At 49.1% G+C, this 25426-nt stretch overlaps 2 protein-coding genes across 3 annotated transcripts; one reads left to right on the top strand and one right to left on the bottom strand.

Moving 5' to 3' along the window:
- Positions 1-17717: 17717 nt before the first annotated feature.
- On the bottom strand, positions 17718-20982 carry NEU1 (neuraminidase 1). 2 transcript variants are annotated; one of them, XM_061375152.1, is made up of 6 exons: positions 20866-20982; positions 20375-20567; positions 19602-19828; positions 19064-19246; positions 18688-18907; positions 17718-17991 (listed from the first exon to the last, which is right to left on the bottom strand). In XM_061375152.1, exons 1-6 carry the CDS (start codon positions 20941-20943, stop codon positions 17771-17773), a joined length of 1122 nt encoding a protein of 373 aa, XP_061231136.1. In that variant the 5' UTR covers positions 20944-20982; the 3' UTR covers positions 17718-17770. The 2 variants fall into 2 exon arrangements, with proteins under 2 accessions (XP_061231136.1, XP_061231135.1); XM_061375151.1 differs by having other exon boundaries at positions 19602-19861.
- A 725-nt stretch (positions 20983-21707) lies between these two features.
- Positions 21708-25158, top strand: LOC133223968 (E3 ubiquitin-protein ligase DCST1-like). Its single transcript, XM_061375142.1, is given in 15 exon segments — positions 21708-21786; positions 21872-21997; positions 22074-22148; positions 22250-22378; positions 22452-22591; positions 22675-22852; positions 22963-23106; positions 23185-23306; positions 23382-23542; positions 23691-23790; positions 23869-23964; positions 24053-24183; positions 24267-24379; positions 24467-24609; positions 24703-25158. Coding segments are annotated over 15 exon segments (2193 nt in total).
- The last annotated feature ends 268 nt before the right edge of the window (positions 25159-25426 follow it).

Here is a 25426-nt window from a genome sequence, read left to right on the forward strand (position 1 = left end):
TAACCTGGGTTGGATTAGCCTAGCATGGTCTGCTTTAGCCTAGAATAGATTACTTTAGCCTAGGTCTGCCTAGGTTAGATTAAATTAGCCTACCCCAGCCTCTGATAGTCTAACCTGGGTTGGATTAGTCTAGCCTAGCTCTGCCTGGGTTAAATTAATTAGACTAGCCACGCCTAGCTCTGCCTGAGTTAGATTAGATTAGCCTATCCTAGACTGTGTTAGCCTACCCAGGGTTAGATTAGCCTAGCCTAGCTCTGCCTGACTGAGATTGGATTAGGCTAGCCTTGTCTGTTTTAGCCTAACCTGGCTTAGATTACTCCAGCCTAGACTGCTTTAGCCTAGCCTACCTCTGGCCTGAGTTAGATTAGATTAGCCTAGCCCATCCTGGGTTAGATTAGTCTAGACTAGCTCTTCCTGGGTCGGGTTAGTTTCGATTAGCCTAGCCCGAGCCTGTTTTAGCCTAGCCTGGGTTAGATTTGCCTAGTGTAGCTCTGCCTGGGTTAAATGAGATTAGCCTAGCTCTGCCTCACTTAGATTAGATTAGCCTATCCTAGACTGTGTTAGCCTACCCAGAGTTAGATTAGCCTAGCCTAGCTCTGCCTGGGTTAGATTAGATTAGCCTAGCCCATCCTCTGTTAGCCTAACCTGGGTTAAATTAGTCTAGCCTAGCTCTGCCTGGGTTAGATGAGATTAGCCTAGCCCATCCTCTGTTAGCCTAACCTGGGTTAAATTAGTCTAGCCTAGCTCTGCCTGGGTTAGATTAGATTAGCCTATCCTAGACTGTGTTAGCCTACCCAGAGTTAGATTAGCCTAGCCTAGCTCTGCCTGTCTGAGATTGGATTAGGCTAGCCTTGTCTGTTTTAGCCTAACCTGGGTTAGACTAGTCCAGCCTAGACTGCTTTAGCCTAGCCTATCTTTGCCTGGGTTAGATTAGATTAGCCTAGCCCATCCTGTGTTAGCCTAACCTGGGTAAATTAGTCTAGCCTAGCTCTTCCTGGGTTAGATTAGATTAGCCTAGCCAAGACAGGTTTAGATTAGGCTAGCATAGCTGGGTTACAGTAACCTAGCTATGCCTGTCTTAGATTACATAAACCTAGCCTAGCCTCTGTTAGACTACGCTGGGTTAGATTCGCCTCAGTCTGACTCGGTTAGAGTAGCCTAGCCTAACCTGTGTTAGCCTAGCCTTGTTTCGATTAGTGTACCTTAGCTCTAACTTAGATTAGATTTGACTAGCTCTGCCAGTGTTAGATTAGATTACATTAGCCTATCCTAGCCTGTGTTAGCATACCCTGGGTTAAATTAGCCTAGCCTAGCTCTGCCAGGCTTAGATTAGATTAGCCTAGCATGGTCTGCTTTAGCCTAGAATAGATTACATTATTTTAGGTCTGCCTAGGTTAGATTAGATTAGCCTACCCCAGCCAATGATAGTCTAACCTGGGTTATATTAGTCTAGCCTAGCTCTGCCTGGGTTGAGTTAGATTAGATTAGACTAGCCTAGCCTAGCCCGGGTTAGATTAGCCTAGGCTAGCCAGGCTCTGCCTGGGTTAGATTAGATTACCACAGCGTAAAACGGGTTAAATTAGATTAGGGGTTAAATCTAACCCCTACCATAGATGACATTAGCCTAGCCAAGCCTGGTTAGATTAGCCTAGGCTAGCCTGTGTTAGCCTAGACTGAGTCACATTGACGGAGCCTAGCCGGGTTAGATTAAGACAGCTCTGCCTGGGTTAGATTAGATAAGCCTAGCCGAGTCTGTATTAGCCTAACCTGGGTTAGATTATGCCGAGCCTAGCTCTGCCTGAGTTAGACAAGATTAGCCTAAACTAGCCTGGGTTGGATTAGCCTAGCCTAGCCTGGGTTAGCCTAGCCTGGGTTAGATTAGCCTAGCCGAGATCTGCCTGGGTTAGGGGTAGCCTAACCTGGGTTAGATTAGCCTAGCGTGGTCTGCTTTAGCCGAGCATAGATTACGTTAGCCTAGGTCTGCCTAGGTTAGATTAGATTAGCCTACCCGAGCCTCTGATACTCTAACCTGGGTTAGATTAGTCTATCCTAGTTCTGCCTGGATTAGAATAGATTAGCCTAGCCTGGGATAGATTAGCCTAGTTTAGCCTTGCTCTGACTGGATTATATTAGATAAGACTACCTCTGCCTCACTTAGATTAGATTAGCCTAACCAGATTTAGATTAGCCTAGCTGAGCTCTGTCTGGGTTAGATTAGATTAACGTAAAGTAGCCTGCCTTGATTTAGCCTAGCCTAACCTGTGTTAGCCTACCCTGGGTTAGATTAGCATAGGTCTGCCTGGGTTAGATTAGATTAGCCTAGCCTGGGTTAGATTTGCCTAGTGTAGCTCTGCCTGGGTTAGATTAGATTAGCCTATCCTAGACTGTGTTAGCCTACCCAGAGTTAGATTAGCCTAGCTCTGCCTGTCTAAGATTGGATTAGGCTAGTCTTGTCTGTTTTAGCCTAACCTGGATTAGATTAGTCCAGCCTAGACTGCTTTAGCCTAGCCTATCTCTGCCTGGGTTAGATTAGATTAGCCTAGCCCATCCTCTGTTAGCCTAATGCCTGGTGATTGTGAGGAGCCTAAGCTCTTCCTGGGTTTTATTAGATTAGCCTAGCCGAGCCAGGTTTAGATTAGGCTAGCATAGCTGGGTTACATTGACCTGCTATGTGGATCTTAGATTACATAAACCTGGCCTAGCACTGTTAGACTACCCTGGGTTAGATTCGCCTTGGTCTGACTCGGTTAGATTAGCCTAGCCTAACCTGTGTTAGCCTAGCCTTGTTTCAATTAGCGTAGTTTAGCTCTAACTTAGATTGACTAGCTCTGCCAGCGTTAGATTAGATTAGCCTATCCTAGCCTGTGTTAGCATACCCTGGGTTAAATTAGCCTAGCCTAGCTCTGCCAGGCTTAGATGACATTAGCCTAGCCTAGCCTCTTTTAACCTAACCTGGGTTAGATTAGCCTAGCATGGTCTGCTTTAGCCTAGAATAGATTGCTTTAGCCTAGGTCTGTCTAGGTTAGATTAAATTAGCCTACCCCAGCCTCTGGTAGTCTAACCTGGGTTGGATTAGTCTAGCCTAGCTCTGCCTGGGTTAAATTAATTAGACTAGCCACGCCTAGCTCTGCCTGAGTTAGATTCGTCTAGCGTAGCTCTGCCTTAGTTAGATTAGATATCTAGCCTGTGTTAGATATGCCTAGTGCCACCTGTGTTAGGTTAGATTAGGTTAGCTTACCCTGGGATTAGTTTACCCTGGGATAGATTAGCCTATTTTAGTTTAGCTCTGTGTGGATTAGATTAAATTAGCATAACCAAGCCTGGGTTATAGTAGCCTAGCAGAGCCCTAACTTGAGTTAGATTAACCTAGCATGGGTTGGATTAGCCTAGCCTGGCATAGATAAGCCAAGCCTAGCCTAGCCTAGCTGTGCCTGGGTTAAATTTCATTAGCTAGCCGTGCCTAGCTTTGCCTGGTTTAGATTAGCCTAACCTAACCTAGGTCTGTGTGGGTTAGATTACATTGGTCAGGATTAGGATGGCTTGGGGTTATGGGTTAGGGTAAGATTTAGAGTTTGAGTTAGGATTAGTGTTTAGGGTCAGGATGGGTTAGATTTAGGATTAGGATTAGTGTTAAGGGTTTAGAGTTACAGAATAGAGTAAAGTTAGGGTTACTGTTTGGGTAAGGTTTAGGGTACGGTAGATTTAGGTTTAGGTTAGTGTTACAATATAGTTTTAATTGAGGCTAAACTCGGGTTAGATTAACCCAGGGTCAAATTAACCCCGGGTCAAATTAACCCCGGGTCGGATTATCCCGGGTCAGATTATCCCGGGTCAGATTATCCCGGGTCAGATTATCCCGGGTCAGATTATCCCGGGTCAGATTATCCCGGGTCAGATTATCCCGGGTCAGATTATCCCGGGTCAGATTATCCCGGGTCAGATTATCCCGGGTCAGATTATCCCGGGTCAGCTTAGCCCCGGGTCAGCTTAGCCCCGGGTCAGCTTAGCCCCGGGTCAGCTTAGCCCCGGGTCAGCTTAGCCCCGGGTCAGCTTAGCCCCGGGTCAGCTGGGGTTTGATTATCCTTTCTGAGACGGGGTTTGATTACCCTAGCCTAGGTTAGATGAGCCTAGCTCTGCCAGGGTTAGACTAACCTTCCAAGCTATGGTTAGACTAGCATAGACTAGTTAGATTATGGGTTAGATTATGTTAGTTTCGATTTACCTAAACTAGTGGAGCCTGGGTTAGATTAGTTTACCCTACTTTAGCCTCTCCTCGGTTATCTTAGCCTAGCCTGGGTTAGATCAGATTACCCCTAACCCTAACCTAGGCTACAGCTCCCTAGGTTAGATTAGATTAAATTAGATTAGTTTAGCCTAGCCTGGGTTAGATGAGCCTAGCTCTGCCTGGGTTAGATTAGATTAGCCTGTTAGTAGCCTGTTAGCCTACCCTGGGTTATATTAGCCTAGCCTATGGCAGCCTAGCATATATTACATTAGCCTAGCTTACCTCTGTCTAGGTTACATAAGATTAGCCTAGCTGAGCGTGTGTTAGATTAGCCTAGTTTAGCCGGGTTAGATTAACCTAGCTCTGCCTGGGTTAGATTACATAAACCTAGCCTAGTCTGTGTTAGCCTAACCTGACTTAGATTAGCACCAGCTTTCTAGCCTGCTTCTTCGGCTGTGGATGGTTGGGGTTAGAAGGGGTTCGGGTTATGGGTTACGGTAAGGTTTCAAGTTAGGGTTTGGGGTTAGAGTTATGGGATTAGGTTTAGTGTTTAGGGTTAGGATGGGTTAGGTTTAGGATTAGGGTTATTGTTAGAGGTTATAGTTAGGGGTTAGAGTTAAGGGTTTAGGGTTAGGGGTTAGGTAAGAATTAGGGTTACGGTTAGTGTTAGGATAAGGTTTAGGATGGTGTAGATTTAGGTTTAGGTGTTAGGATTAAGGTTAGGTGTTAGCGGTTAGGGTGGGTTACAGTGTTAGAGTGTTAGAGTGGCAGCAATTAGGGATTGGGGTTAGGGTTAAATTCTAGGGAAAGGGTTATGGCTAAGGGTTAGTGCTAGGGGTTAAGGATAGTGTTAGTTTTAGGGGTTAGTTTCATTGTTAAGGTTAGTGTTAGCGTCAGGTGTTAGGATAAGGATCAGTTACCCGTAGAGTTAGGGTCACCTTTAGGGTTAGTGTCATGGTTAAAGTTAGGGATTAGGTTTAGTGTTAGGGATTAGGGTTAGGTTTAGGTTGGCAGACATGAGGGTTTGGGTGGCAGACCTGAGGGTTAGGGTTAAAGTTTATGATAAGGGTTAGTAGTTAGGGTTAGCATTAGGAGTTAAATTTAGGGGTTAGGATAGATTAGGATTAAGCTTGTGGTTTAAGGGTAGGGTTAGAGTCAGCAATGCAGGTTGCACCGTTGCTAAGCTCGCTGTGTTTCAAGATATCAAGCCTCTGCTTTCCCTCCTGCCTCTTCGGCTGTGGGAGCAGATGCAAAATGTTCGTGCTCTGGTCACTCTGCTGCTGCACAGCCAAGAGCTACCAGCAAAGACGTTGCATTCAAATGGACTATTAGGTGAGAAAGTGAGAAGCAACAGCATAGTGGGTGCCACTGCAAAGCTCGCTATGGGCTGAACACGTCCAGCAGCAGCTTTCTGGCCTGGTTATTCATCTGTGGGAGTAGAGGGTTACGCTGAGGTTAAAGTTTGGTGGTTAGGGTGAAAGGTTAGGGTTTGGATTAGGGTTAGGGGTTAGGTCTTGTGTAAGTGTTAGTGTTAGGATAAGGGATCGGGGTTAGGGGTTAGAGCTAGTGTAAGGGTTTAGGGTTAGGGTTATTGTTAGTGTTTGAGTTAATGATTAGAGTTACTATTAGGGGTAGGCTAAGGTTTAGTGGTAGTCTTAGGGTGGGTTAGCTTTACCATTAGGGTTAGGTGTTAGGTTTAGGGTCAGGGAGATGTTTTGGTTTAGGGTTAGGATTAGGAAGTTAGCGTTAGTGTTAGGGGTTAAGGTGAGTGTTAGGGGTTAGGGTTACTGTTACACTTAGTTCTCCATTAAAACAGTAAAGTTATCCATTGAAATGCTATATTCCCCAATGAAACTCTATGTTTGCCATTGAAGAGCTAAGTTTGCCATTGAAGCGGTAACTTCACCATTGAAAGGCTACGTTCTGCATTGAAACGCTACGTTCTGTATTCAAACTGTATGTTCTGTTTTGAAACACTCCATTCTCCATTGAAACACTAAGTTCTCCATTTAGAGATTAAGTTATTCATTAAAACGCTAACTTCTCCAAGCCAACACTAACTTGTCCAAGCCGACACTAACTAAATTCTCCAAGCCGACACTAACTTCTCCAAGCCGACACTAACTTCTCCAAGCTGACACTAACTTCTCCTTTGAGACAGTATATTCTCCAGTTACACACTAATTTCTAAGACATTTAAGTTCTAAAAGCACCCAAGTTCTAAAAGCATTTTAAATCGACAAGCCATGTTCGGTGCACAGACAAAAACCCTAAGCCTAGAATTGCCCACACACTCTTGCACACGTCTATATATGCTCACACACATACAAAACACATTCCCCTGCCTCAGGGGCCCAAAGTCCACCTCTGCTTTTCCCTTCTGACGCCTACCCCTCCCTCGCTGAGAATCAATCCACTGGCACCACATTCCCGGGAACATCCTAAATGGTCTGCCTGCCTAAGACCTGTCCCTGCCCCAAGCATTGCTCAAACATAGGTGTTGACAAATTCACCTCGCAGACCAGCCGGGACTGGGAAAAATATCCCCACCCGGGAGACGGAGAAAAACAATATCCCCCATCTGCGATTTTTTGTTTTTGAACATCTCAAAATCAGAAAAGTAAAAGCTAACATCACCATTCTGAGACTAAGACCACCACTGTAACACTAAGTCGTGCATTCTAAGACTGATGTGTACTCTAAGACTAACACCAGCAGTCTAAGACGAACACCGACATTCTGAGACTAAGATATTCATTTTAAGATGAACACCAGCATTCTAGGACAAAGACGTTCATTTTAAGACTAACACCAGCATTCTAAGACTGACACGCATTTTAAGGTGAAGACCAGATCTCCAAGACTAACAGCGGCATTCTAAGCCTAACACCAGCATTCTAAGGCCAATGCCAGTAACATTTACCTTACATGAACTTAGGAAATTAGTATCATCATTCCTTTCATTTAAATGGATTTACGTACATAAATGACATTGTTTGCATTTTAAAATTCATCCTTACAAATCCAACACTTGACTACTTACACAAGGCGCTCAACCGGTAGCATGCTTTGTCACATAATGATCATCAGACCTCCTTTTACACACGGCAATGGAGCCTTCCATTTGACACGGACAACTTTCGGGCCTCTAACTGAAATCTTCTACGTGCTGCAAATCACCATCCAGAATAACACGGAGCTCCTCTCAAATCTACAGGTTCTCAACATACTAACCTGCAAACAAAAATACATTTCGATCAATGTCATTACACTATGACCTCTAAACATCCTCCCCTCGCTTGAATTTACTCTATGTCTGCAAAGCAAACCATTTGCACCCAACAGACAACATTCACTGCACGGAAACATAGTTAACCATCACCTACACCCATATATGAGACAGCATTTTAAGGCCTGCCACACCAACTCTCACATATTCTTTCCTAATACAAAACAACACCCACCTGGCCTGGTTTTGCACACCTTCCTTTCATTTCTTTGAGCACGTGCACCGCCTGCAAAACACAACGTTAAGACCTGGTTTTCATCTCACAAAAACTGTAAGACACTCCATCAGTTGCTGCTTCAGTCTGCTAAGCACAGCTCACCTAGTTCAAGACAGCTCCGGGCAAACGAGCTCGCTTCGCTCCTCGCTGCGCACCTCCAAATTCAAAACACACACAAAGTCATAAGCCCACCAGCACAATAAACTGAAACTTCCTTCTGACACCACAAATTTACCCACCTGGTACCCTAACTCAGCTCAACCCTCCTACACCAGCCTCTCACAGGGGGCTAACCATCTTGCCACCTGCAAGAATAACCTGGCTTTATTAACCGCAAAGCCAACCAAAAGCTTATTCTGCCTCTAAGACACAGCCCAAGCTCACACCGACACTCAGGTTGACATGCATACACAGACTGACGTTCAGACAGTCGCAACACAGCCCCTACTCCCTCTGCCTCAGACACTAACTCTAGATATACTATCACACCCACTCCCAAGAAGACTCTCTGGCCCTGACTCATTCATTACAAGCTTATTCTAAGAGCTCTTCTGTCCATTCACACAGCTCATCAAGAGTACACAGCTACACTGGCATTATAAAACTGCACCACATACCTTGCACAGTTCAACAATTCCAGGTGAGACAAAACCAGAGACAAGCAAAAAACTCAGTAATAGTTTATTAACATGGCAAACTCTAGAGATAGGAAAGGATACTTCTCATGCTTCCTTATCTTACCAAGCCCAAGGACCCTGGGAAGACCATCAGCAAACCAGCTCCGAGAATCATCATGGCAGTGCGAGGTGGCAGGCTCAGCCTTAGCGGGCGTCCCCGCGCACGCAACCTTCACCTGCCTGGCATGAGCTTCTGCCTCCCTCACACAGCACGAGGCTCAGGCTTTCACACTCACAAAAACTGAACACTCATTGCAACGCAGGGGGCCAGCCCACGTTGCAAGAAGCGCCCAACCAAATCTAAGAAGGTCTCCAAGGCTCAGGACTTTCCCAGGCACTTCGAAAGCAGAACTTGCTGGCTAGGAACCAAAGCTGGACACCGCATGAAGCAGCCAAAGCAAAACCCTCTGCGAGAGGCCCATGACAACAAACAGCACTTTCCCCGCCCTTGTGTGTTTCACCACAGATCATTACCTATTCTCCCTGACACAGCACCCCAGACTTAAGCCCCACAAAGGGCACCTTTTCATCCTGGCATTTAACTCTGAGGCACTACCTACGCTAAAACTGACCATTCCCCTCGCAGGCACCGCCAAGCGTGTTCTCAGACATTCTGGCTCAAATACTACATTGGAATGCTACAGCTCAAACCCCTTCTTGCCATTCTGACATTGTCCCCCACCCCCTCGCCTCCTAAAGGACCCCCTCTACTTAGCGGGCATAGTGCCATGCGGCTCCAGGCAACCTCACTGCTCAGAATCTCCACGGCAGATGCCAGGGATGGTGCAGCCGTTGACAAGTTCCCTTCATCATCTGCCAGAAACAAACAAAAAAGGGGGAACAGGCTGTGTTGGCCGTCATCTCCACCACCCCAGCCATCCCTAGCCCGGCCTGGTCCTTACCAACTCTCAGGCTCCTCCAAAGCTCCTCAATACTGGGCTCGCCTGCCACCAAAGCCCTTCCGCAGTCTCACCTGGGGCTCCTCCTCCCCTCCGTGCTCTAGGAGTGCAACAAAAGCCAAGGGCCATCGCTCCTGCGAAAGTGACCCACCCCGCAAACCTTCTCCTTACCTGCCTGACTCACCTCAAGCACTCCTCCGCCTCCAAAGGTCGAGGGCAAGACCTGCAACACCAAACACCAATACTGAACGCATTGAACACCTTCTTTTCAACTCTAAGCTACAGAGTGACCAAAATGTACTTTGGTACAAATATACACTAATTTTCATTAAGCAGTGCGTCAGGGTACACAAACATTCCACGGCTTTTATTCCTTTGTATATCACTTCTCCCAAAAAAGGAGGGGGGGGGGAGACATTTTAGGACATAATTGCATCCTCTGAAACCTGTCTGTCAATATTTACCCACAATTCGAACATTAAGAACTACTGAAAAGAAACAAAAATGTTCCTAGTGCTTGCATAGCAAAATTAGCAAATAAGTAGGAGAGACCATGTTATTTGCCACAGGAAGAAGTCTGTTGTCCACAGCTTGGTGAGCAATCGGTTCCTTCGGCACAGTTCATGTACCATACTTTAAAACAGAGATTTTTAAAATATAAAATATTCCTGATGTTCATCTACTTAAAAATCAGGAGGTGAAGCTGATCATCCTATCATTTTTAAAATCTATCACTTGCAATCATTGTCTTTATTTTCACCCATTACTGATGATGAACCATAGCATATCTTCCCTTCTTGCTTGTGCAAACTACCAGAGAAAACTTCCTTGATGAGGGCTACTTTCCAGAATCTCAAATCTAAAGATAATCAAGAACATAAAGGTTGGCTTGTCACAAAGCAACTCTAAATAAATAAATAAATAAATAAACAAATAAATAAATAAATAAATACTTCAGCTACATTTAAAAAAAACACATGACAGTGAACTACTGTTGAAAATGTAATGGTAACAGAGAAGCAAAAGCAGGCTGTCACAGGCGTGAAGCAAGACAATAGCCTGGAAACACCTGGCCTGCGCAGTCCACAAAGCAGAATACCGACCCGAGGATTAACACCACACACGCATGATGCATACCCACACCCCCCAATCTGAAAACTGAGGCCTAGGCTTAAGTCAGCCAGTGATTAAAAATATCCTATTTCAGTAAAAGCATCATTATCTAACAGCAACAAAATCCTATAGAGGGAACATGCTTCAGCAGCCTATAAGAAAATCATAGAATGGTTGGGTTGGAAGGGACATTAAAGATCATATAGCCCTGTGAGGGTATGAGGCAACGCTGGTAGGAAGGAGAAATATCTTTCTTATACTACGTGACAGTTGGAAAAACCAGACAAGCTTTCAGGCTGGCACATTTGTCGGGTAACCATGGCATTTCAAAAAAATTACTTAATATCTCCAAAAACCAATGCACTAGCTTGCTTAAATCAGCATTTCAATTCTGAAGGAAAAAGGTGGATAATCTCAGGCCAGTAAATGCTCCGGTCTGCTCCGACAGTGTGGATCTACACTAGGAGAATCAGAATTTGTAACTACTCTAACTAAGCATGACCTGCTAATGGCTTTCTATTGTTACCTGGCAGGACATACTCATTTTACCTTCAATCTGAATTATAAACCAAGACAACAAACAAACACGTCATTATGTTCAAGGGTCAGAGACGCTTTGAGTTCCGAGAGGGAAAAATCAATATTCTAACTACCAAAGTAACAGAATAGGCCAACAGTGATAAATACCACTATCACGAGGAAAGCACAAAAATCTCAGCCCAACACTAGGCACAGAGCTAACACAGGTTTAACCAAACTGTGTAAATCAAAATAAGTAAAAGCACAATACACCACAGTACCAACCTTAAACAACTAGGTGGGTTTCTGGACTTTAAGGTACCAGTTTCACAATTTTTAGTTTAAATAATAACTGTATTCTTCAATTCTTTTTTAGCTACTGCAATTTATGTCTACTCTGATTTTGTCTGGATAAAAAAAAAAAAAATCACTGCAGACACAAGTATAATAGTACAGAATGCTACAATCATGCGGTAATCTACTACCTTCTGCACCCCGTTCAAAACAATACAAAAATAAAGACTCTCCAGTAAGTGCAACTCTCCTCAGTTGCACTTAGTAACTAATCAAAGGTCTTAAAACTCATAAAAACCTTCAAGTTTGCTTTGCACCAGATTGCTGTTCACATGCATCTATATTTAAAAGAAGGAAAAGAGCTTTTAGTTGAAAAATATTTGAGGCTTTTCTTCTGAAAAAAGTAAATTAACTGGGAAAAAAATTAAAAGAAAGAAGAATTTATCACTGCAATTCAGCAAGAAGCAAAGCATTTATAATCCTGGGAGCAGCATGTAAGTACTCTCCAACAGAAATACTGGCTACTTGTTTGAAATCCAGCTGTTATCCAGACATATTATTAAATATGAGTAGGGGGTTCATAATATACTAATTACAACTTCCTCCTACCTGTCTGACACAACAATTTCTTGAAGGAGAATTTCAACCATGATAGCTATTTTGGGAAATATGCAACTAGATCTAAAATTTACTGGTTAATGCTTGGAATATAGAACCCCTCTTTCCCTTCTGCCTCACTGCTTATGCCATCCTCCCCTGCTTCAGGGGTGGATGAGGTTTGGTTCAGGGCTCCATTCATCCATTTTCTTTGTTTTTACAGGCAAGGTTTCCCAACATAGGGAAGAATGCAGACAAGCACGTGCTATGTCTGACTTCATAAAATTTTCCATTCTCTCAAGTTTTTAAATCAAGTCAAGGCAGCATCATTATAATTTTCACCTATCAGTTACACCATGTTTTAATCTCAAAGTACTGCAACATTGCCGCATTGATAAGACTGGGCATTAAACAGTCCAGCTTGTTTCACAGTCTCAGCATGCAGATCTGTTTATTCAGAGCAAGAATAAAAATGATCAGATTGGTTAGAAACATTGTTTTTTCGGTTTGGGGTTGTTTTTTTTTTTTTTTTTGTCCTTTATTCATCGTTCAACTAAGAACTGATTTCTCTGGCAATATTATCACTGTGCCTACTGATTGACTACAGCTGAATTTTAACAGGAAGGAGTATATAGTACATCAACTTCTACCATTAGAAACACAAAAAACTTCTAGGTTAATACTTTTTTCCCCTAGGACTACAAGACATTCTTACAGACACAAAACACTAATACGCATCTCAAACTGAACACTGCTAGCACTGGACTGCAATAAAAACTATTTGTGAATTAATATAAAGCAGCTAAAAAAAAAAACAACCAGAGTTTCATTAAAGTTCACTTGGTTTGGTATCGTAAACTTTGGTAGGGGAGACCCAGCTCCCAAAACTATGAGCTTTTGGAGAAGTTTAACACTACAAAAGCACAATGCATTTGACAGATGCTAGGTTCACTACAGATTAACATTAAAGACAGACAACTACGATAAGAAGCAGTACGCCATACGGAATATCCAAGCCATCACTTTGGCAAGGGGGAAGGGAAGATGCACAAGCAAGCCCTTCAGTTTTAACAAAATCATTACAGGGACAGAATAGCCCTGCTTTGCCATGTAAGTGCTCAACTGCAGCTGGCCAAAGGACACAGCAAAACCATTTTAAAACTATGTGAACTAAATTCTCCAAGATCACTAATTAAGATTCAATCAAATTTCTCCAAAGACTGAGTAATACGTTGGTTATGACCCATTACCTCCTCCATCTAACTGGTATGTTGGTTTAGTAGCCACCATCATAATCATTAAATGCAAAAAAAAAAAAAAAAAAGTAAATAAAGTAAGGAGAACAAAAACAACTTTGGCCATATTTTCTATGCCTGAGAACATCCAAAGAAGTCTGCTAAGCTTAAAAGCACTCAAAACCACAGCACCCTAAATAAATCCACAGCACAAAAAAAGTTAATTGGCACACGCCCACGTAAGTACTAGCAAAACTTAAAAATTCTAGTTCAGAAAAAAGCATTTCAAAGAACTCAAAAAACAAAACAAAAGACAAAGCATAAAAACCTCAAAACACCCCAAACACCTCACCTTGATAAAAGCCAAACCCAAAAGAAGCTCCCTGTTTGGAAGCTGTGCCTTATATATCCCAGGCCCTACCCACAGCCCCTCCCTCAATGACCTGGCTCGGGGGTGGGGCCAATCACTACCTGGGGTAAAAGCAGCCTGACAAGGGACAGCTGGGTTGGTTTTGGTTGGAGTTTGCTTTGTTGGTTTGTCTCTGGCTTTTAAGTTTTTGGCCTTTTTTTTTTTATGCTTTAGGTTTACTTTCAAAGCTCACAGACTGCATAGCTTCAATTTTATGAAGTCAGGTTGAGAATTACACACAGAAAACTCTCAAAAAGCTTAGATATTAATGAATTTTCTGCTTCCTTTCAGACAACGCCTGGCCTTTACACAGATTAAGTTCCAACTTAAACCCCCTCTGAGCAGGGTGAAAAGTACATTGTAGCATTTTGTACTGACACTGTTAGCTGGTTAGATATCAGCCAAGCATGAGTAGTTGAGCCCTCAAATTGATCCCCTCAATTATTTCTTTATAGTCAGCATTCTGAATTGTGCAAGATTAAGCTCAAGAACACTTTCGATCACAGAGTTGTTTCTATGTACTGGTCCCTTGGCACAGTTACCAAAGCCAGTGCACCAGAAACTGATTTAAGATCTTTCCTGTACAAAACCACTGTTTACAGGTTCTTTAATGGGGCAAGAAATTAATATGCATGTTAGAAATGAACTCACTTCCTCCACTACTCAGGGAAAGAAACTAAATAAAAAGCTTCTAACCAGCTGGAGCAGCAATACAGCCACCATGTTAGCTCAAAACAAACTATGTTACTTCAGCATTCCCTCCTGCCATTGCTGCGGAACCACATCAGTTCTATACAGCCACAACTAGACTTGGATTTCAGAAAGAAAAGAAACAATTTAAAGAAGTTAAAAATTGTGTTAAGCTAATTCATCAGCTTAGGTTCTCAACAGCCAATTTCAAGACCTTTCTTCTAGAATGAGTTAATTTAATATGAACGAAAAAAAAACACGCAAGCCACATCTCTCTGACCCCTTCATTTAAGTGATGTGGAAGTGCCAATGCAAATCACAAGCAAATATACTCATTGAAACAGTCATGCTGCACTACCATACACACTCGAAGATGGTGCTATAAAACATCCCATTTTATTTTTCTCATCCCCATGGTACATTTCAAAGCTCTTCCTGCTGTACTGATGGTTCTCCTCAGCCCTTTCCTGTCAGAAAATATTCTTCTTTCTTAGTTTTTATAGTCCCATAAGTCTAAAGCAAAACTTAATGCTCAGAACTCCACTATTAGACACAAAAATAATTACTGCATCCAGCCATTTAGTTTTTATTATCTGCAGTAAGAAAAAATAATAAAAATCAGCCATATAATACTTCACAGACAAATAAATAGAGCAAAGAACTCTGAAATATTAATTCCATGCAGACTGTAAAGAACCTGTGCTTTCTATACTTTAGACTTATAAAAGGAGAAAATTATAAACTAAAAGAATTCTTTTTACTACTCTCCACCAAAAAGCACCAGTTTTTTAACAGCCTGTACATCCCTAAACAACATAAATATACTGTTTCGGTTTTCTTTAAATCTAGGCATTCAACTTACTTTTTATAAGTACATACACCCAAAAGCACCTTCATATAACTGGTATGTTGGTTTAGTAGCCACTACCATAACCATTATATGCAAAAAAAAAAGTAAATAAAGTAAGAAAAACAAAAACCAAAACCAACCTTGGCCATGTTTTCTATGCCTGAGAACATCCAAACAAGTTTGCTAAGCTCAAAAGCACTCAAAACCACAGCACAAAAAAAGTTGATTGGCACATGCCCACATAAGTATTAACAAAACTTAAACATTTTAGTCCAGAAAAAAGCATTTCAAAAAACTCAAAAAAACAAAGGAAAAAATAAAAGACAAAGCATAAAAACCCCAAAACACCCCACACATCTTACCTTGATACAAGCCGAGCCCAAATGAAATGCCCTGCTTGGAAGCTGTGCCTTATATATCCCAGGCCCTACCCACAGCCCCTCCCTCAATGCCCTGGCTCAGGGGTGGGGCCAATCACTACCTGGGGTAAAAGCAGCCTGACAAGGGACAGCTGGGTTGGTTTTGATTGGAGTTTGCTTTGTTGGTTTGTCTCTGGCTTTTAAGTTTTTGGCTTTTTTTTTATGCTTTAGGTTTACTTTCAAAGCTCACAGACTGCATAGCTTCAATTTTATGAAGTCAGGTTGAGAATTACACACAGAAAACTCTCAAAAAGCTTAGATATTAATGAATTTTCTGCTTCCTTTCAGACAACGCCTGGCCTTTACCAACTGCCTTGTGTCCTATCTGGTTGTTCCTTGACATCCTCTTTTCCACAGCTTCCATCATGGACCTCTGTGCCATCTGACTTGACCACTATATTGCAATTAAAAAGCCAGTCCTGGCTAGTCAGTACAATTCATGGGCTACAACAATCATCAAAATGACCGTGGTTTGGCTCATTTCAATAGGTGAGACTCTGAACTGGAAAAGGAACGCAGAAGCTTTTCACATCCAAAACAATGGGTGACTGCTGGTCAAAATGGAAACTCTGGCCAAGTACTACTGATTAGCAGACCCTAACATCTGGGCTGGCCTAAGTCCACCTCTTAGCTCATACATAGCTACACCACAAGAATTGGCCTCAAGCACTGCTCCTGATCAGGCTTACCCTACTCAATCATACCTTTTCTTAATGGTCTTCCAAGTCCAAAACTCAGAAGACAATAACTGCATGCATAGTATGCCTTCCAGGAAAGCATGAGTTTATGCTCCTGTGGTAATATATTCTGTTCCACACACAGTTTAAAGACTTGAATAGATGCTGCTAAAATCTGTACTTCACAATTTCCCCATGAAGCAAGTAAAAAAAGGTTTATGAGTTATATCAAAGACTGAAAGATCAATGAATGGCTGGTAAAACTCACATTGAAAACTGAGATGCACTGGCAATACAGCATATAGAAAGGCTAACTTCTAAGCAAAAAAAAAAAAAAACTCAACCAAAACCAAACACCCTGAAGAGTGTAAAGGAAGCCAATGAATAAACTTTTAAATTAGCACCTCATGCGCGAGTCCGGGACGCTACTGCACATGCGCGGACAAGGGGCGCTACTGCGCATGCGCGGATCCAGGACGCTACTGCGCATGCGCGAGTCCGAGATGTATTCAAATGGAATTTTAGGTGTGAAAGCAAGGAGCGACAGTAATGCGGGTGGTAGTTTTGGAAGTGTCACCTTAATTCCTATAAATGGAGTCCTCCAGAAAGGTGTTACGAAGATGGTAACCCACTTTTTTGCCACCTAAAACTCCTGTTGACCTGCCAGGACTAGAAGCCAATGCTGGCCTTTTGTATGGCATAGAAGCACACTCATGTCTTTGCATCTTAGACCACACATAGAAAATGAGAGTCTTTACATTTTTACCACATTATGGAGGCAGAAAGTGTAGTTCTGGACAGAAACCTGGTGTTTTGGCTTTATTATACGTTAGTTTTTTTCTTTGACCATTTGAATGCTACAGACACTAAACATAAAAGAGGCTGTTGCTCATCCTGCCCCTTTTACCCTTTTACCTGCCCCTGCTCAAACACCCTAAGAGCCAGGACAGAATGCTGCTGCTGGGCCTCTTCTGCAGACAGTGAGCTCCACAACAGTGCCACCAGCCTTACTGTCGCTCCTTGCTTTCCCACCTGGAAGTCTAATTGATTGCAACCTCTATGGCGCACACTCATTGGAGCATTCATAGCTTCCTTGGGCAACCCATTCCAGCCTCATCACCCTCACAGTAAAGAACTCCTTCCTTATATCTAACCTCAACTCTCCTGTTTAAGTTTGAATCTGTTACCCCTTGTCCTATCACTACAGTCCTTAATGAAGAGTCTCTCTCCAGCATCCATGTAGGACCCCTTCAGATACTGGAAGGCTGCTGTAAGGTCTCCACCCAGCCTTCTCTTTTCCAGTACCAGCAGGGATACTGCATGTTGGAGGATGATTCCTTTTAGAAGCAATAATAATTAGTGACTTATTATGGCACTTTGGACAAAAGCCATGAGTCTGTGGCTCGTTTGGCTGCTCCTATCAATGTACAATGCACAGAGCTGGGACCAGCACTGGATCAGAAGCTATCAGAGACCTACCCTGCAGTGGAAGGACCCATTTGGCCAAGCCAAAGCTGGCACTAGCAAGAAGGGTTCTATCCACCAGTACTGAGACATGCTGGTGGTCCCTGAGCATCATGAATAGTACTCTGAAAGGCCGTATTACAGAGGAGCTCGCTTTATTGAGGAGCAGGGGGCGTGGCCAGATCGAGGGGCGTGGTCAGGGATCCCCTGCGATGCTGATGGTGGCCAATGAGATGGTCTCGGTGGAGAGGCTCCGCCCCTTCTCATAGATGAGGTAGAGGAAGGTGGAGTGTCCCTGAGCGCCAGGGGGTGGGGCCGTCATCGAAGAGTACCCGCTGGGCCCCGCCCACACCTGCAGGCCATGCCCCCACCACGTAGTGCCGTTGGTGAAGCTCCAGCGCAGGGTCAAGTTCACTCCTGTTTGGAGGGGGAAGATCCAGCATCTGTTAAGCCTTGCCCACAAAAAACACGCCCACAACAGACACGCCCAGCAGCAGCCCCATGCCCTGCCGGCAACAGGGGGTAAAGCAGGGAGTTGGGGGGCCCAGGAGGGGGTTTTGGGGGTCAGAGATGGGAAGTGGAGGTTTAATGGGAAGCAAGAGGAGGGCCAAGGGGAAGTTACGGGTATCTGGGGGGCCCTGGGGTGTGCTGGGGGCATTAAGGGGGGTCAAGGCAGGGTAATGGGTAAGCAACAAGGAGCATAAGAGGGGTCAGGAGGACATTAACAGGGGATAAGAGGGGTGCTGCAGGGCTATGGGGTCCCCCATTGGGCAGTTAAGGAGGGGGTAAAGAGAAGGGTGCGGTCTTGGGTGTGTAAGAGAAGCATTAACAGAGGACAAAGGGGGGTGCTGAGGGGCCCTAGGGGGACTTTGGGAGTCTAGGGTAAGCATTAATGGGGAATAAGAGAGAGGCTAATAGGATATGGGTGGCAAGAGGGAGCCTGCAGGGAGCAATGTGGACATCGGGGTGGGGGGTTAAGGGTGGGCCATAGATTTGGGGGGGGAGGCCGTTACCCTGCCACTGCCCTCAGCCTACACCCTCTGCCCGTAGGCCACGCCCCACAGCAGTCGAGCCCCGCCTGCCAACCCAAAGCCTCACGCCTCTCCCACTCACGCTGGCTCTCGTGTGCGGGGTTACTGAAGAACACAAGATTCCCGGTGACCAGGACCCCGGCGGCCACCGCGGGGTCCACCAAGGCAGGATCGAAGGTGACAGCGCCGGGGGGGAGGGTCTCACCGCCGTCCCAGCTTCGCGCCACCATCCGGCAGCGGCACCGGTACGAGTTCTGGTTCCGGATGTTGACGGCGATGGAGCCATCGGGCAGCTCATAGGGCTGCAGGGCCATGAGCAAGGGGTCACTATCCAAGACTCCCAAAAGACAGGGGCTGGACCCCATTTAACCCTTAAAGTGTGGGGTCCCACCTCTGCCCTCCAAAATGAGGATCCCCCACTTCCCCCCACACCCCAGTTTTCACCCTGTCTCTCCTACCTGGCACTCGTCAGGGGTGAAGTCCCGGGGATGGCGGGGGGCCCCAAAGGGAATGGCGGGCAGCGATCCCCCCCGCCGCCACCGCAGGCCCCCATCATCACTCAATAGCAGTGAGACCCCATCCCGCTCCAGTGTCCCATGGCCACAGAACACCAGGCGCCCGCTGCCCGGTGCATGCTGCTTCTGCAGAGGGGGGGCACAGACACCCTGTATGTGCATCCCTGTGCTGTCTCCCAGCTCCCCCCTGAGCCCTACCTCCCCCCTGTTCCTTGATGCCTGGGTCCCTTCTGACCCCCTCTCTGGGCACCCAGACCCCTGGATTTTCAGGTTATCATCCCACACATCCCAAAGATCCCCCCCACCCCAATCCCTGTGTGCCCCGAGGCCCCAAACCTCCAAGCCCCAACCCCAGCCAGATGCCTGGATCCCCCCAAACACCCACATCCCCCACCCCAGGGTTCCACCCAAACCCCTTCCCCAAGCTTTAATGCCTGGGCCTCCCCAAAGCTCCCCTTGGTCCCCCCATACCCCCTTGTACCTGGATGCCATAGCCAGGCCCTGGGGCAAACACCTCACTACCAACCACCCCTGAGAGGTTCTGGAGAGGTCCCCATGAGCGGCCGCCATCACGACTGCGCAGGAGGTGGGTGCTGGGGGGGCCGCAGGCCTGGGGGGGGTGGGCGCAGCGGGCGAAAAGCAGCAGCACCTCATCCCCTACCACCGCCAGGGCCCCCAGGTTCAGCCCATCCACTGCCGAGCCATCATCTGCAGCCACCCGCGTCGGGCCCCACGTTGAGCCTGGGGGGAAACATGGGCAGACCCCCCTGGAGCCCCACCAAGCCCCATAATCCCCCAAGGACTCAAAATCCTCCAGGGGACCCAAAGCGCCCCCAGACACCCCCCCCCCCAGGGAGCTCTCAGTCCCCCTCATCCAACACCTCTCCAACAGCCCCCAGAGCCCCCTCAGGAACCCCCGAACTCCCGAAGGATGTCTCAGACTCCCTAAATCTCCTTCAGGCCCCCTCGCAGGAACCTCTTAGACCTCCCACTGAACCCCCATGAACCCACCCGAGACCCCATAACCTTCTTTGTGCCCCCCCATTAACCCCCTTGACCCTGCCAATAACCCAATGTCCCCTTATAGCCCCCAACACTTCTCTTTCCCCCCCCATTAATGCCCTCCCAACCAGTCCAAAACTCCTTTCCCGCACCGCCATTCCCCCCCACACCCCTCAAATAGCCCCCACCCACCCACGTGTACACACACACCCCACACACCCCCACCAGCCCTCTCGGTGTCCCCAGCCCCACCTCCATCGGGGGAGTGGCGGCAGGCGATGAACTTGGCCCCCACATCGGCGGCCGAGCGCTTCCGGCCCTCGGCGCAGGCCACCAGCGCCCCCCCGCGGGTGGCGGCCACCAGCGGCACCCGGAAAGTGTGGACCCCGCCGTGCCCCTCCCCGCTCACCCACAGCAGCTGCTCCCGCACCACCCGCGGCCGCACCTGTGGGGAGAATGGGTTCAGAGGGGACCCTAATGTAGAGCAAGAGAGGTTAAAAGGGCAACAGCGGGTGTTGGGGTTCTGGGGGTCCGTCGGGGTGCGCTAGGGGCATTGGGGGGATCAAGGGAGGGGAAAGAAGTTTTGGAGGGGCCGGAGGGCATTAATTGGGTAAAGAAGGTTGTTGGGGGCTACAGGGGGGTGTTGGCGGCCATTGGGGGAGCAATTATGAGGGACAAAGGGGTGTTGCGGCACCCCAGGGTGTGGGCGGGTCCTGTCCTAGCCCCACCCCTACCCCCGGTACCGTGTCGGGGGTCGCGACCCAGCGCGGTGCGGCGCCAACAGCCAGGAGCAGACCCGCGAGGAGCCAGCACGGGCCCATTGCGGCCCTTTTAAGGCTCTGCTGGAGTCACGTGACACCGCTCCCAGGGGGCGGGACCAAACATTGAAAAGGCAACACCGGGCTGGGCGAGAGGTCCCGAGCCTTAAAGCTGCAACGGCCGAAGGGAGGCGGGGCAGAGCAGAGCCAAGCCTTAAACCGGCCGAATTGGGAGTGTTTACACAGGATTGGGTTTAGGCGATTTATCCAGAATTGAATTGAAATTATGTGTACAGGGACTGAAAATACAAAGGAATAAGGGACACCCACTTGTTCACGAGATTCACGCTAGACCCCTTTGCTTCCTAAACCCCTGACAGAGCCTAGGTGCTGCTGGACCTAGTCCCAGTCTTGGGACTCTGGGCTCTGGTCCTGGCCCCTCCGCCCCGCCCACGAGACCAGCCCCATGCTGGGCTGCGCTCCCCCGGACTCTCGGTGCTCTCCCGGGCTCCAGGCACAGGGATACAGCAGACTGAAGGAGCAGCTCAGTGAGCTGGTTCCAGGGGAGCACCTCAATGTTGTCGGTGCCAGGCTGTCGGTTCTAGAAGAGCATCCTGCCGTTGTCAGTTCTAGGGAAGCATCCTGCTGTTGTTGCCAGGGCAGCATCCCATTGTCATCACTACCAGGGCAGCATCCCATTGTCATCACTACCAGGGCAGCGTCCCTCTGTTGCTGTTACCGGGCAGCATCCCTCTGTTGCTGGTACCAGGGCAGCATCCCTGTTGTCTGCACCAAGGCAGCATCCTGCTGCCATCAGGACAGGGGCCATGGAGCCAGCGGAGGCCCCTGGGTGAGAGCGCTGGGCTGGGTCTGAGGCGCGCAGGAGGCAGAAGCCACCCAACACGAGTGAGATCCCTTCCCCTCCTCTCCCGGCCAGGGCTGCCCGTGGGCACTGGGAGGGGGCCCGGCTGACGCCTCCCTCCCCACCGAGCCCTGCAGCGAGCGGTGGTCTGGCTGCTGCCGGCCCCGTGCAGCCGGTTCCTCTGGAGCCAGCCGGACCAGCACCGCTGCAGCAAGTTCTTCCTGGGTGCCAGCATCGGGACCCTCCTTGGCCTTGGTGAGTGCTCCCGGTGCCAGGTGTGGCCAGAAGCTGGGGGTACCAGGGGCTCAGGGTGCATCTGCTGCTGTTGCAGGGCTCTGCCAGGTCTTTGTCATCCCCATGAACATCACAGAGACGCATAAGGTGCAGCTCTCCTATGGGCTGGCAGGTGAGGAGGGGGCCAGGAGGAACTTTTTGGGGTGATGGGCACCATTGGGAGCACTGGGGGGGTCTCGATGGGACCATGGGTACAGCTCCATCCTCCCACAGGAGTGACTGCCTTGGGCTGGGCCACGTCCCCCCACTTCCGCTGCGCCAGCCTGCTCGTGGTCCCCAAATTCTTCAGCAAGGAAGGTCGCGTCTACATCCTTTCCCTTGTCCTCGCTGCCATCTACAACGGTAGGTTGCCCCCTGCATCCCTGTCCCCCCCTTAGGGTCCCAAGGGTCCTGAGCCCCCACTTGCTGGCACCAGGGCCCGTGGCCAACATCTGGCACAACCTGGAGGAGGTGATGCGCTCGCTGGGCTGCGTGGCAGAGCTGCAGGTCAACCACAGCCGCATGCTGTGGCGCATGTCCACGGCGCCCCTGCGCAAGGTGATGGAGGACATGGTGGTGAGGCAGGGTGTTGGGGTGGGAAGGAGGGAGGGGGGCTGCACGGAGCGGGGTCAAGCCTCTGTGTGTGCCCACTGTGGCAGCTGAGCGGGCAGATGCTGAACTCTGAGGTGCAGAACATTTCACGTGCCTTTGTGGGGCTCAATGAGGAGGTGGCCAGCGAGGCTGGGTACGACCTGCGGCAGTCCCTGCACGCCAAGACCCAGCTGGCACCCAGCACCCAGCAGCTCTATGAGACCAAGACCAAGCTGCACTGCAATAGTGAGGAGGGAAGGGAGCTGCACCCCCCGGCACCAGCCTCACCAGGCACCACACGTGGTGACCGGGATGGTGGGGTTGGGGCTGCATCAGCTCAGGCTCCTGTCCATCAGATGTGGTCGAGCTGGGCATGCAGCGCTGCCGGGTCTGGTTTGACACCAAGTACGATGCTTGCATGGAGCAGATATTCGTGCCCCTCGTCAACCACTTCCTCTGCCTGCCCATGAAGTTCAAGTTCCTCTGCCACATTGTGAAGGGTGGGTAGCGTGGGGGACCCCTGCCCTGGTCACCCTGAGTTGAGGCAATGCCAGCATCATCCTCACTGTGTCCCACAGTTATGAATAGCTGGTGCAGGGACAAGATCTCCGTGGAGGGCAACTTTGGGCAAACATACGACATGGTGAACAACTCGGTCAGCAACCTCAGCCAGGAGTTCAGCACCAGCGTGGTCTTCCAGGTGGGTGCCATGTACCGTCTGTGTGGCACAAGGCTTGGACGGGACCCAGCCAGACCCACAGCCCCTGTGCTGCAGGAGGAGCACCGCGAGATGCTGTCGGTCACCACCAACGTGTCTGCAGAGCAGCTGATGGAGGAACTGACCTCACACTTCCAGGAGCACAGTGCCCGCCTGGGCCAGACTTTCTCCATCTTCCGCCTGGTTCTTTCCTTCTCCTTCATCCTCGTCTTCATCACGTGAGCCCTGGCATGGGAGGGCGTGCGGGGTTCGGGCACAGAGAGACAGGGTCTTCTTTTGGCAGCAGGTCTGGGGTGAGGGGAAAGGCATGAAGACAAAGGAGGAATGCTGGAGAGCCAGTCCCTGGACCCCCCCTTCTCTTGCCAGGGCTTTCTCCTACACCAAGCGGTATTGTCAGGACATCTCTTACGACAACCTCTACATCACCACCTACTTCCGTCAGATCGATGCACGCCGCAGGAAGGAGGTGAGGGGGTGCAGGTGGCCTTGCACCAGGGCCGGGGGCTGCAGGGGCTGTGCTGAGCTGCCCCTGCCCCTTTCCCAGGGCAAGCGGACGCTGCTGCCGCTGCTCCGTGCAGAGGCCTCGGCCTTCATCTTCCCGTGCCGGCCCATGGTGCAACCGCTGGAGATGCAGAACATGGTGAGGGGGCCGGGCAGGTGACACGACGGGAGGTGGGTCAGCTGGAGGAGGCTGCAGGACAGGCTGCAGCAGATGCTGCTCCCCACAGGTGCTGGAGCTGCTGGAGTGCATCCCTACCCTGCTCTTCCTCCTGCTGGCCTGCGCCATGGACCACGTGCTGGTCAGCATGCTCAGCACCATCCAGCAGCACTCCTCTGTGCAGTACTCCTTCCACAGTGAGTCCCCAAGCCCACAGCAATGCAAAGAGGGGGGGGGGATGCGTGTGTGTGCCCCTTCACAGCTTCACATGCCCCCACAAGCAGCCATCACTTGTCCATCCACGTTATGGGCACGTCCCTGATGGCGCGGCTCCTGCGGAGTACCATCGGCGCCCTCAACACCTCCTCTGACACCCTGCTGGAGACGTCCAACTTGGGTGAGCCCCCCCCCAGGGGATGGACACCCCATGCCCATCACAGCTCCACAGCCTGAGCAGGGGCTCAGCGCCACCTCATGTCCCCAGTGTGCCTGCCGCAGCCGCGCCGCATGAGCCAGCACCAGTACCTGAGCAGCTGCCTGCCCCTGGCCGGGCTGGCGCTGCTCTGCCTGGCCCAGGTCTACACATACCGCCTGCGCCGTGTCATCGCCGCCTTCTACTTCCCCAAGGTGAATAGCAGCCCCTCGGGGGGGGGTGGGCAGATTTTGGGGTGAGCCCATAACCTGGACCATAACCTTGGGGTGGGCTCATGGTGTTGGCAGCGGGAGAAGAGCCGCGTGCTCTATCTCTACAACAAGCTGCTGCAGCAGCGCCTGGACTTCATCCAGCGGCAGTGGAAGCGCATTATCCAGCAGGCACAGCAGCCCCCAGGACTGGTGAGTGGGGCTTCACTGTTCCCCCCAACCCCAGGGTTCTGCTCTGCCATGGGGCCTGCAGCTCAGCCCCACACATCTTCATCCCTAGGGCACAGCAATACTGCACTGGTGCTGCCGCCGCTGGCCCTGCCTGAGCCACTGGATGCGCCGGAGCTGCATGGTGTGTGGGATGCATGTGGGGCCCCCAGAGCCCGCCTGCCCCGCACCTGCCTGTGCAGCCCCGTACTGCCGGCAGTGCTGGCGCAAGGCAGGACGTGTCTGCCTGGCCTGCGCCCCCCCGGAGCCCAGCCCTGATGCCGACAGCAGCGACGAGGGTGTGGGGTACACGGGCTGAAGGCATGAGGAAATAAAGTATGAGACCCCCCCGTGTGCAGCAAGTGGGGTCCAGGAGAGAGAGGGGGGAAAGGGGCTGGAAAGGGGACCTTAAAGCTCATCCAGTTCCAAGCCCCTCCATCCCCCTCCCTTAGCCCCTGTTTCCCCCTTTCTCACCTCACCACTCCCTCGCTCACCAGAGACAACAGGAGCAACATAAACTTGACCCTAAAGGGGAGGTCTCACCCCTAAAGGCAATGGAGGAGCATATGAGCTTGAAGGCATCACCTTCAAGCCA

The sequence above is a fragment of the Neopsephotus bourkii genome, unplaced genomic scaffold, assembly GCF_033783945.1.
Source record: "Neopsephotus bourkii isolate Nb327-2 ecotype Australia unplaced genomic scaffold, CSIRO-AGI_Nbou_v1 NB_1660, whole genome shotgun sequence".
Classification (NCBI taxonomy): domain Eukaryota; kingdom Metazoa; phylum Chordata; class Aves; order Psittaciformes; family Psittacidae; genus Neopsephotus; species Neopsephotus bourkii.